Source organism: Zeus faber (assembly GCF_960531495.2).
Source record: "Zeus faber genome assembly, chromosome: 9".
In the NCBI taxonomy this organism is placed as follows: Eukaryota; Metazoa; Chordata; class Actinopteri; order Zeiformes; family Zeidae; genus Zeus; species Zeus faber.
Genome location: NC_137197.1, coordinates 13,671,886 through 13,685,848, shown reverse-complemented (window position 1 = coordinate 13,685,848; position 13,963 = coordinate 13,671,886). Strand labels below are relative to the sequence as shown.

Sequence of the window (13,963 nt, the reverse complement as noted above, 5' to 3'; positions counted from 1 at the left end):
AGGAGGAGGGAAAGCTCTACTCACCGACTGGACGAGGAGGTGTCCGACCGTCTGCCTGTCGTGCCACTGGCCCACACAGCCCACTACCTGCTCCAGGAAGCTCTCGTGGTGCTCCAGGATCTCGGGGATCTGGTAGAACATCTCGTCCACCAGCAGCGGGTCCACGATGGAGCCGCTGTCCGGCTGCTTCAGAGGACGCATGTAGCCCTACGACAGGAACAAAAACGCTTAAGGACAGCGAACAGAAAGGCTTTTTTAAAAAAAAAATATTTTTTCCCCCTCAAGCGTCTGTGTTTTTCTTCCAGAAACCAAAAATGCTGCACCTGCTTTGTGAAGAGGTAAAACATTAACTTGTCGAGGGAATTAGCGGTGTTGAATTGGGAAATGAAAAATGCCATAATCCTCATCGTCCCTCAAACATTTCTTTCTCATTTTCAACACCAAATCAAAGAATCGAATGGTTTGAAATTGAGACCTCAAGATAAGATCTTTAGTGAATTGAAAAATGTGTGTATCCAATTCATAACGTCCTAACTACAGTTCAATTCAATACTTAATTTAAGCAAATGTATCATAAGTCATTATAAATGTTTGCTTTAAATAAATCAAAAGCTCTCCATCATCATTTACAACAAGAACAAGACCAATCATCACACTCATTTCAACAACCATGAACCGTCACATTTGAATTTTTCATTAAGCGGAGAAATAAACACACATCCAGAAGGAAGGTTTTAATATGTCCTCTGCATATGGGTCCACGGCTTTGTTTGCTTATTTACGTCATGGTAGCCATGAAGGGACCATATTCCACCATCTGGCAGCCGAGGCAAGGAGGAGCCAGAAAAAGTGAATGAGCTGCGTTTCCCTCTATCTGGTGCCGCCTAGTCATCCCTAATATTAATATAATATCAGCTACAGGGAACTTTCCTTGTTTTTGTTTGGCTGTTGGTCCAATACAATACTATGCAAGAATGTAGTGCTTCTGTAAGCAACCAGACTTATTTTTTTGCAGAAATTAATTCTATTTAATCAACTTAAAAAAAATAGTTTTAATTGCCAAACCTATACTTTTTTTTAGTTTACTCAACTTAAAATTGAGAGATCTATGGGAGTCTACATTGTGAGTTGAGAAAACCCGAAACATATAAAGGTTTAGGAATTTGAAGCATTTTTTTAAAGTTGATGAAATTACTTCAAAATTTCAGTGTGGTGTGTCTCATAATCCTCATAATCCTATTCTTTCAACAAATATCAAGGACAATCATCAGTTTATTGATAAGGTTCCACATATACAGGCATTATAATAATCTACGATTTTTAACGTCAATTATAAAACTTCATGATACATATACATGTGATTTATTATAAAAAAATCCTTATGGTGGACAATTAAAATGAAAAACATGAGTCTACACAAATATAGTAAATATATACAGTATATAAAGTGCATATATACAGTATACAGGTACTCCTCACTTAACAAAAGAGTTCCGTTCCTAGGACCAGGTCATTAAGTGAATCGGTCGATAAGCGAGGGCCGTTGTTATTTCACCGTAAGGGGGCGTGGCCATTGAGAACGCTAGTGTAGTGAATACTGACAGACTGCAGGAATGAGACTGAGACTGACGGTGATGAGATGAGATGTATACAGTGTATATAGCATATATAGTGTTTATAGTGTATATAGTATATATAGTAGGTATAGTATATATAGTATATACAGTGTATATAGTATATACAGTGTATATAGTATATATAGTGTATATAGTGTATAAAGGGTGATGCATGATGAGATGCTTGACGTTGAGACGCCGTGGTATTGTATGCAGCGTATAACAGACTGGTCAGAGAGCTGGTCGTAAGTCCGAACGGTCGTTAAACAGGTAGGTCATTAAGTGAGGAGTACCTTTGTATATATATATATATATATATATATATATATATATAATAAAATAAACTGTACAAATCTAAATATCTCGATCTACTTATCAATTATATAAAAAAAATGTAAAAACAGCAAAATAGCAGAATATATCAGAACATTAGAGTGCTGTGTGAAGCCTCGCTGCAGAGACACCTGAGCTGAACGGAACCAAATGTGACGAAATCTGCAATTTCACTGCAGTCACCGTGGTAACTCACTGACTTTCTGTGTCGTCATGGGAACATAACCCCGGTTTACCCATTTTGGGCCAATAGAGGAACATAGATGCATAAAGATGTGGACGCACACCCACAGATAAATTACAATATGCATGCATACAGTACACCCACGTGGAACATAAAATGTGTTCAGTAATCACGGACAGAGAATGTGAAAGTACAAGGAGGTAAAAAGAGAACAGCAACAAGGATGAATATAGCTTCAGGCAGCAATACACAGGCTCCATTTTAGCCATGTAAAGTACGTATAACATTTTGCAGATGATCTGTAATTCACCATCAAACTACAAGAATTCAGTCCGATTCTGACCCGAACTGGTCATGTCAGACAATATTTTAAATTGTCCGGCCATAATGTTATATCACAAACATAATAAATACTGGTGACTTTCAATTTGTACTTTATTGCACTTATTGTGCTCGCAATCTACAATTGAAGGAGAGAGTTAAATAGATTTATTGCCTGTAATGTAGTACAGACAACATTTACTCGACACTAACATTAACTTAGAATTTGACTTTTTATTGAAGGGCTTGTCACTTTTTAACGCCTTCTCGCTTTTTATTTTAAGCCCGCTATGTTTAGCTGTAGGAAGCTGCATGTACATGAAATTTCTTGAAAACAACCGTCTATATTTGCCTCTAACCCAAACCTCATTGTCATTGTTAGAACTCACCGTGTTGTCTGTGGAAATAGAGCTGCAGCCACAGTGACGGACAGGTGACGTTTGGTGTCGTATGGGGCAACAATGACCTCGTAATGTAATCTTAGTGGTCACGCCATTCTGTGACTTAAATTTTCCATTCCACGAAATCCGAAAAAAAAAAAAAAAAAAAAACGTTTTCACGGGGACTCGTTTTCCGACACGTTCCCAGAACATGAAACGCATCATTCATTCGCACGGTCGGGGTGGACTCCACCCGACGTGGTGACGACTTTCTGTGAATTCAAGTTTTTTTTCGTGTCCAAGTTTTCCCACAAAACCCGGACACAGTTCACGTTTTAAAGTGATTGTTTACAATTTTCAGGGTATTACTCGTCAGATGCGTTCAGCGAACATGAAACTCACCATGAACTCGCGGATTTTGTATCTTGCGCCTTCTGCGAATCCCGCAAAGTAAGGAGGAGCACAACGCCGCACTTAACACAGGGTTAGGTCCGAATTAAATGTATCATTTACAAAAAGATAATAAAGAGAGACAGAGATAAAAGAGACAGACGCTGACACGCACGCGCATAGTTTGTAACCTCTAACCATTAAAGAGTGATTGACTCTACACCACGCATCGCGCACAACGGGAATGGACGTTCGGAACCACAACCACACATCAGTTATCCGTTATATTTTCATATATCTGACTACATATGTTTTGTATGTTTAGATTTTTTTCTATCTTAATTCTACATTAGTGGTTTTTTTATTCTCCATTTTTTTCTTACTGTTAAGCTTAATCTAAGCTTCATTTTCTTCTTTGTGCTAATAGTCTGTAGTGAAACACATCAAACCTCAACAGATTAAATTCTTAGTTTATGTTAATGTACCTGATGTAATAAACCGTTTCTGATTGTGGTGGGTGTCTGGGCTGATAACGCTGATGACAGTGGGTTGTGAGGGAGGTGACAGAGGGTGAGAGACTTAGACGGACAGGATGAACACCATGACTCAGTGTGAGTGTTGCATAACCATCAGTCCAAGTAGCCCTGGTGTGTGTGTGTGTTTTACAAAGCTTTACAGTGCGGCATGGAGATGCAGTTTGAGCACTTTACACTCTGAAGGATGTGTTTCAGTTAATTCTATTCACATATCATTTATCCTGTGCTGAGCATTGCATTTTGTATATTTTCATATATCTGACTATTTCTGTTTTGTGTTTTATTAATATTTTTGGCCCTATTTTATACACTGTATTTCACAACTTTTTTTTACTATTAATTCTATTTTATTATAATTGTATTTTTATGGCAATTGTCTGTAGAGAAACGCACCAAGCCTCACCAAAACAAATTCTAATTACATATATGTAAATGTGCCTGGCAGAATAAACTGATTCTGATTCATATTAAAGCTGCATGTGGAAATATATGCAGAACCAGTGTGACCCAACTTCAGAGATATTTTGACAATATCCACCCAACGTATGAACCAATAAAAGATGCAGATTGGTCCTCGGGGTGTGTGTGTGTGTGTGTGTGTGTGTGTGTGTGTGTGTATCATCTGTAGTGTTGGCTACCTGAATGAGTGTGCGCAGCGAGTCCACGTACGACTGTTCTGTGTCCAGGAGGGTCATTATTACATGTCTCCTCATATCCTGTGGAAGGAGGGAGGGAGCGGGGGGGAGAGAGAGAGGGGTCAGCCATAATACAACTGAACAAACATGTTGAAAAAAACCAAACATATTTGTAGGTAATACTCGCAATTCTGGAAACACAAATACAGCGAACAAAACACACACACACACACACACACACACACACACAAAATATGGTCTCAAAATAGCAATGGACATTATATTTTTTCAGCCCCCTCATCCCCAAGACCCATCTAAAAATAACCAAAAATAACTTCCAAGAAAGGCCATGTTTAGTTTTCTGGAAGGGTCCCAGGTTTCACTTGAGGGGGAAACAGTCGTGTGTGTGTGTGTGTGTGTGTGTGTGTGTGTGTGTGTGTGTGTGTGTGTGTGTGTGTGTGTGTGTGTGTGTGTGTGTGTGTGTGTGTGTGTGTGAAATGAGAGAGAACCTAGAAGTGAAGTGAGGCAGATTAAGAAAGCTGGCGGTGTGTGAGAAACTGTCTCTTTGAACATGGAAAAACTAAAACGATTGTGATTTTAACAGGGACCAGGAAGAGGTTTAATTTTGTGTTTCTCCTCTATAGTTTAGAATAGGTTCGAGCGTATGAGGCCGTTCGTTGGCTCCTGACAAAGGGAAGGAGTTCGGGTCCACTCTGATCCAGGAGACACAGGAAGTACCTTAGTACAGGGTAGCCTCGGAACATGTTTTGGCGATAGTGTTTCCTGTTCCGACAACTGTAAAGTACAGTAAAGCATGTTCCAAGGTCTCTCTCTCTCTCACACACACACACACACACACACACACACACACACCACACACACACACACCACAATTATAACGTAACCGCCTGATCGCAATTATTTGAGCTGATCAATAATTTTTGCAAAATCCTTAGTTTTCAATATTCATTGTTTCCAACCTAATTTAAGGGGAATTCTGAGCCAATGTTAGAAATGACGAAGTTAAAAAGCTACACTGAGCAGAATGCGAGTTTGCACGTTTATCAGTTTACTCCAATAACGGTCTGCCCAAATTTTCCAATTTTGTTGTTACACTATTATAGTGTGTTACTACACTATTCTTCCAAGATCTCCTTTTCATCTGCACAAAAATCTGCATGTAGAATATACACACTATCACACTACTGGTGAGTCAAGGGAGCTCCAGGTGCTTTAGGGAATCCGCCATGTGAGCATTTTGTGGAGAAGAGCACGAGCAGAGACGATTGCCCTCGTCGCAACACACGTCTGTTCTCAATTGGGCAGCGTCTCTTTTCGTCCCTGGTTTGGGTTAATCGGCGCTTCCCAGTCGACGCTTCAAAGCACCGGTTTGTTGTTGGCGGGCAACACCGTGAGATGCGTCGAGACCAGTTCCAGGTCCCGCAAACCAGAAATGCTCCTCTGTTTTGTTCCCCCCGTGTTCCTTATTGGATTACGGAACCATAACACACACACACACACACGCGTACACGCATACGCGCACACACAGAATAATGCGAGGAATGCTCGTTTCATTTTGGTAGCGTGGCTACCATGGTAACCTCCAGGTAAGCACTCCCAACAGACCAGGGTAAGGTGGATCAAATAGAAAACACAAAATAGAAAACACATGGCATGACAGATGGTCAACTTCCAGGCCAGAAAACATGAAACAGACAGGCCTCAACACTAAAATCTGTGAATAAAAATAAGGAAGGTGCAAGTGCAGGTCTTTTTTTCCGTATTTAAAAAAAAATCGTGAACCCCCCCCCCCCCAAAAAAACCCCACCTTAATTTAAAGTATTGTATTCAGTGGTTACCCTTGTGTTTATGAAGCAAGAGGACTGAGAGATCTGACCTTAAAATTGATCGTGTTTAACTACCTGTGCATATGACTCCTTTGCAGCTGTAATTATTTGTATGTAATAGTTCCATTATTTAATTGTTACATTCCCATTCAGTTTAGTATGGACTGTATAGAAATGGTCAGGACTGTTCTTTCAGATGTTTTATTTTATGATGGGGGGACTGTTTTTTTTCCCCTCACCCTGCGTGTTGAGTCTTTTAATGGACGCTTACGTTACTTTCAGTGAGTGAAGTTGTCATACTCCTCTCCACTTACACTCCAACTTATTTATCAACCGCCGACCGCATTTCCACATATTAGTTACGTTTCAGACTGACAATGTGTTTCATGTGGTAATAGCTGTTGATCCAATCCGCCTGCACTCCTCCTTTGTATTCTACCTCGTAAACAAATAACACTTAACTGGATAATAAATACAGTTTGTCATGTTCTGACTTCCAAAATCAATGCAAGTTGCACAAGCAGGGGCAACACTAACCCCACTAACAAACCACGACCATCGCTGGTCACCAGATTTTTGCGCTCCTTCTATAAAGGCTTTAATGTCATGTCAATCAATCAATAAACTGTTTTTTCAGGATGATCGACCAGTCATGAACAATTTCACAAGCTTTTATTTTCACTATTTTCACTCGAGATGAAATGTGCAGGGGCCTGTTTGCATCATCTTTTGGCGACGCCGTTGCACATGAGGAACGACAATATTGCACAGGTCTTACTCATGAAAATCTCTATAAAAATCTTAATAAAAATCCAAACCCCTCCACACACGCACGCACACGCACACACACACACACACACACACACACACACACACACACACACACACACACACACACACACACTGAATAGGAGACATGGCTCTCTCCTTTAGCTTTGGGATGGTTTTGATTGGCCGAGGTACCCAATAATGGATTTGGTTGACACAAAGGGTTTGGTCTGACTTTTGTAAGGATTCAGAGTGGATCTTTGCGCTTTAGTGCATGTGTGCGTGCGCGCTGTCAGTCTGTCAGCTGTACTTCTTATTAGACTTGTGTGTGTGTGTGTGTGTGTGTGTGTGTGTGTGTGTGTGTGTGTGTGTGTGTGTGTGTGTGTGTGTGTGTGTGTGTGTGTGTGTGTGTGTGTGTGTCTGTGTGTGTGTCTGTGTGCGTGCAAGTACTGTACAGCCTGTTCTCCCGTGGGGAGAAGGGTACAGTGTTTTCATAACACAGGAGCACCAGGGGGACCGTACAGCCGCTCATTCCGAACATCCCTCGCCGAACATTAAAATATCAGAATGGGGGACGGCGTGGCCCAGAGGCAGAGCGAGGCGGATCAGGCCGTGTAATGCCTCTGAGGTCGCGTCTCTCCTCTTTTTTTCTGCCTCGTGTTTTGCTTTTGTTTATTCTGTGTCGGTGGGAAGCATCGATGTGTCAGCGTGGGATCCGCTTCCTCTGATGAAGACAGTCTGTGGTCCTGCCACTTCCTGCCATCGATGATGGCTTTTATCATGGGGGGTGGAAGTGGCCAGCTAATGATGTCAGCAAGCGGCAGCAAAGCCTAAGGGCTCCAGTGATGTGTCGTATCAAATAAACTTAAATACATTTGTTTGACAAGATAAGATGTTTGAGAGGAAAAGATCACTGGAGCTCTTTGGATTTTTATTTCTCATCTCATTTTAATTTGGATTGTTTTCTCGACTGCACTGCTTTTGATTAGATTCAGCCTGATTCGATTTTTTAACTTTGAGCCTGTATTTTCTCTATGTTTAGAAAATAAAGCTAAAGAGCACATACGCATCATGGAACCTAACCACGAATACTATGTATTCGTATTATATTATTCGGTTCATTTTGTTCTTGCTATTTTTACTGTGCACTTATACGATTCTTATTTAATTAAAAAAACAACTTACTACTTACTATACTTGCTTATCATAAAATATTACTCAATAGGTCAAGCAAAGTGCTGAAAATGGCCACAGTTTGGCATTGACTGAATTTCAATTGAAAGTGCTTTCATTCTAGTGTGCCCAGAGTTCGTGCAGGAGGCTGCGGAACAACACGGCGCCACAAAGAAACACACTGTGTTTCCTCTGAGTGAAAGGGAAGTTTGGCTCTGGAGAAAAGGCTGCGGCTGCAGATGCAGTGGCCTTTCTTCTCTTTCTTCTCCCATCGCTGCTGGCGTCACCGTCCTTCCTCTCCTGCCTCTCCTCCCTTCTTCCCCGACAACCGTCTCCCATGGCAACAGCCTAGCGACAGCAGCAACAGGCAAGCAGCGCCGCAGAAGCCTGAGCAGAAAGCATCTCCTTTTGCCCCCCATTTCTTCCTCCAATTTCTATCGCACATCAATACCGTTTGTTTTTTTATATAGTCAGCCTCCATAGAAAAAAAATTAAAAGTAAAAAAATATATATATATGGCTAGACCTTCCTTTTATGATGTTATGATGATGTCAATTCTCCTTCACAGGCTTCCGGACGCTTTGCCATTCAATGTTATGTAATCCTGACGCAGTTACAGGCAAGGATAAGTTGTGGGTGGGTGGGTGTGTGTGTGTGTGTGTGTGTGTGTGTGTGTGTGTGTGTGTGTGTGTGTGTGTGCGCGTGTATGTCCCCCCCATGTGCCATTGTGTAAATCTCAAATTGTACTCATCTTGTGTGTATAATTTTAATCATTATAAAAAATAATATTTTTAATCTGATCAATAACGTATCTGACAATAATAATAATGAATAATTATTATCCTCTCACTACACACATTCATCCTTTTCCACGTCCTGGCCTTTCTTTGCTCACCTCAATAATAGGCAAAAAGCAAGTATACTTCCATTCAACCAAATAAGAACAATTATATATAACTGTAAACAATAAGACCACATCACTGACCCACACTCTACAATTTTATTGTTTAGCTGTTCCCAGTCATCAATATAAACAAGGTTTGCAGATTAAACTCTTCTCCATTTCGTCTACTCTGGTGACGTGTGGAGGTTGCTACTGAACCGTCCCCGAAACATGTTTTTGGTTCATGGGCTGGATTTGTTTGATCTCGCCGCAGAGTCGAGCGCAGCCGGTCAAGTTCCAAATACACACAAACACTGTATCAAGGTTTGACAGTTTCCCTCACTGTGCTGTGGAGCTGCTTTTCAATTCCCTAAAAAGGAGTTGTTTTGTCTCGAAGCGAAGAAAAATTTAAAAACACACAAAAACACATCTTATGGGGGTCCCTTCCACCTTTCCCCCACTTAGCCCCACTCCTCAGCCTCGTTTCTTTCTTTCCTTCCTTCCTGTTGATTTGTCAATTTGTCCCTTGTTGTTTCCTCTTCACTTCCATCTGATTTCTGCATTGTAGCCTCCGCTCATCTATTTCAAAATCTCTAGTCTGGAGACGGTTTTAATCCCTGTGGGGATTAACAGGCTGGGTGTCAACATGATCACAGCCATGACAACTAGGATATGTATGTAAACCCTTGTGTGTGTGTGTGTGTGTGTGTGTGTGTGTGTGTGTGTGTGTGTGTGTGTGTGTGTGTTGTGAAATCCCAACCCTTGTTGATCCTACTCCCGATACGGAATTTAGGGAGGGGGTAGAATCCCAAAAAACAACTAATATGATGGTTAGGATATAAATGACTGTATCTGGCATCAAAACCTTATGGCTGAACGCTATGGAAGAGGAACGGGGGTACTTATAGTTCGGCAAACTTTCACATTGCTTTACTGTTAATGGAGGGGTGTGCGCACACACACACACACACACACACACACACACACACACACACACACACACACACACACACACACACACACACACACACACACACACACACACACACACACACACACACACACACACACACACCCTAGTATGTAATGAATTGGAGACAATGATGGAACTAACAAAGCCTAACTAAGCAAATCTGTTAGGCTGACTAATTAGGTAGTACCGATTTGATATGACAGAGTGAGAGAGAGCGAGAGGGAGAAACTGTATACCTTAAACAGTTATACAGTATCTCACAGACAAACAGACACATATGCGCGCGCACAAAAATACACGCACAAACACACACAGCGCTCTACCTCTGCATTGGTCTGGGAACTCCCAGCACATAGTCCTATCCCGTTCACGTTCCCATTGGAACTCCCGTTCCTGATGATGTTTGGGCTACTTCTGTATCGATCCACAACATCTCTGTCAATCAAATCCTCCGCGCCGCCACCTCTGCCAACCCTCTCTCCCCCTCCTCCCCCGCCTCCTCCTCCTCCTCCTCCATCATCGCCCGTGTTTGCCCCGTTCTCATTCATCTCCTCCAGTGCGATGCTGAACTGGGCGAGGGTTCGAACCATCTGAAGCATGCGGACCGGCTCGTGTGCCTCGATGCACGGTCACTGGCAGACACAACAAAGTACCTCGGGGGTGAAGGAGAAAAACAAAGACAAAAAAAAGAGGGATCTCTATGTATTGGTCACATACTCTGTTTCCATGTCCATGAAGAAATAAAAGCTCATAGAGAGTGCAGGACCAGCCACTTTATATTTCGCACAGAATAATAATAAAAAAAAAAATACGTATTCCTTCCAGGTACTTTCTGGGATCTTGTTTCCTCGATTGCTTTTCCCCACAAAAAGTAAAAAGTGAAATGCAGACGTCGCAATATTTAAATCCCTTGAGATGGAAAGTCTGTCTGTCAAACCAGAGAATCGACTGTCATCCTGGTTCTTCAAAGATCTGTCACTTCACTGTCTTCTGTGTGAGTCCTGTGGCAAGTCAGCTCCCCTGCTTACCTCCTCTGCGCTTCTGTGTGTGTGTGTGTGTGTGTGTGTGTGTGTGTGTGTGTGTGTCTGTGTGTGTGTGTCTGTGTTTAAGCATGCGTGTGCACAAAAGGCATGTGAATGTGAGCGCTCACTTCAGTGCACGAGCGCCTGATCCATTTCTACTGCAAGGACCAGTAACATTTACATGGGATTCACAGTGTTCTGTGTCACAGAGGAATATAGCGCGAGAGAGAGAGAGAGAGAGAGAGAGAGAGAGAGAGAGAGAGAGAGAGAGAATGTGTGCGTGTGTGTGTGTGTGTGTGTGTGTGTGTGTGTCTGTTGCGCGTGTGCATAATCAGAGACAGCAGGCAGGGCAGACGCTCACCGTTCAGCTCTGCCCCCCAGCCAGACCAGACCAATCTATCCCTGAGCTGCAGAGCTCATCCGGGAGAGCAGGCAGACCTGACGTGTTTAAGTTATTCATCGATTTAATTCATCGATACATAAACACGCATACACAATATCATTTACTTAAAATGCTTATATAACGTCAACGCAAAGGATATTTACTGATGACTCCCTCCTTAAATGGCTAAAATCAGACAGACTATTTTTCTGAATGAGAATCTAGGCTGTTTGGATTTTACAGTGCAAGCCAGAACAGTTTTTAGGCAGAGCTACAGTCGACAAGTCTCAACGTTTGTCTATATTTTTGGGCCAGTTTGAACCAGAACAGCCCTTCATCTCCCATAGAGATCTGAGGCCAGCGATGTAAAAGATCATTAAAGGTTATTTAAAGGTCGATGCTCATTGCAGGAGTAAGGCCTCGCTGCAATAGAAATTAATTAATTAAGTAAATTTAAGTAAATTAAATTAATTAAAAAGGTGAAAAGAAAAGCTAAGATTCAGATCTTAGGTTTTTCACACACACACACACACACACACACACACACACACACACACACACACACACACACACACACACACACACACACACACACACACACACACACACACACACACACACACACACACACACGTGTGTGTGTGTCAGGACACGTGGGCAGCTTGGGGATGGAGGCGTTGTACTTGAATGACTACCTGCTCAAAATTGACCGACCTAGATTTTTTAATTGCCGACTGGAGTGTGCGCCAGAGTTTCCGTTCGAAAATATTGCTGCGAGTCAACGTGTCCTGGAAGATTTCAATTTCCCAGATAAATGGGAGAGATTCCAGTCAAATATTATCTGTATCTATTGAACTTAAAAACAATTGATAGACAGGCTATATAAAGAATTAAATCATGAATGTATGTCCATTTATAATATTTTTTATTGAATATTCGAAATAAAATAATTCCTGTCAATTTACGGCATTAAAAATAAATAAGTAAATAAATAAATACCACACATATTACGATTTGAAATCAAATAATTTCCATTCGTGAAGTAAGTGCTTTGACATTTTACTCAAATACAATTTTGATCAAATCAAAAAACAATAAATATGGCAATAGGTCTAAATAAATAATAAAAGTTTGTGGTGTTGCACGTCTTGTCGACATATTTTACACAATGGATATTTACCGTCTGCTTTGGGTCAGAGCTTAAATATCCAGAAAAACCTCCAAACTATGGATATATGTGTCATTGTTGTCACATGACATCATCTTTCTGCTTCTCCTCCAAGTTCTGGATACTGCGGCCTGTCACGGCTCCGTGTGTGTGTTTACAAGCGCAACGAAGGGCCACGAGGCGTCACAATGGAGGGGGCGGGGCTTATTTCTATGTCGACTCACGTGATTGGTTAGGGGTGACAGGTCAGCTTTAGATCGTCCAAACTGGGTTTCTGTTGCAAATCGCTGAACACGGGAATGAACAGATCTGAATCTTTTTTATCGACATAGAGGGGAAAAAAAAAATTGTGATAATTATCGGTATTGTTTTATCACCCAGCACAAACTAAAATTGTGCTTAGAGGGAATTATTTTCACCGGACAACATGACCGGGGAGATTTAAATATGTCGGCCTTGAACAGATTTTCCCCGTCAAAGACTGGCAATTACCGGATAACTGAAACTCTGGTGTGCACACACACACGGTTCATTTTTGGAGTGTGCTCAGGAGAGAGCTGAGGAGGGTCAGGGAGGAGAGGGAGATGAAGATGTTCACAGTCGTGCGTGAGAAACAAACAAATCCTCCGAGTGCGTCACAGCCTCCGGTTCTAGAGATCAAAGTGTCCTAACCCTTCTCTGTAGCGTTAAAGAAGTACTGGTGTGGCGGGTAATCGGCCGTACAGCCTCTCACACACACGCACACGCACACACACACATTTATGTGAGGGTGAGATGATTTTCGCTGTTCTCTTAGCCCTCCTTCCGCCTTTTCCATTTCTCTAGGTTTATCTCCTCTCCTGGCGGTCTTAGCTGCTGGGGACAAAATGACCTACATCACAGCATTACCGGACTGTATATGGGTCAACTTGTGACGTACAGTAAAGGTCAAACCAGTTTTACTTCACACGGGGACATCAGGCGTCAAAAACATAATGATCATCCATTAATAATAATAATCTCTCGCGATGTCTGTACTCTTGCTGCCTATTTTACCGGTTGACTTGTCTCTGTTCTTTTGCAATGTGTTTTTGGTTCCTTCGTGATAAAGTGGCTGCTGCTGTGACATGACTTACTGCAAATAAAGGAATCTTAAACGTCTCTCTCTCTCTCTCTCTCTCTCTCTACCAAAAAAGACCATGAAACGACTTTTAGAGTAAAAAAAAAAAAAGTTCCAATCAGAAATCAGAGTATTCTAGCACTATTAATTTCCAGATTTATATAATGAAAGGTATGCAAAGCAATACCAATCCGTTACTGCACATGTAACACGTTACCTCACAAACACAAAGTCTTCCCTCCCGGACACGGTG

General features: G+C 41.7%; 1 protein-coding gene across 1 annotated transcript in view; it reads right to left on the bottom strand.

Moving 5' to 3' along the window:
- arhgef17 (Rho guanine nucleotide exchange factor (GEF) 17) overlaps positions 1–13,963 on the bottom strand; it is a 72,042-nt gene that overhangs the window by 24,511 nt on the left and 33,568 nt on the right. The window contains exons 3-4 of the mRNA XM_080007366.1: positions 4,399–4,476; positions 25–207 (exon numbers count right to left, since the gene is read on the bottom strand). Coding sequence (XP_079863492.1) covers positions 25–207; positions 4,399–4,476 — 261 coding nt within the window. The remainder of the gene's footprint in view (positions 1–24; positions 208–4,398; positions 4,477–13,963) is intronic.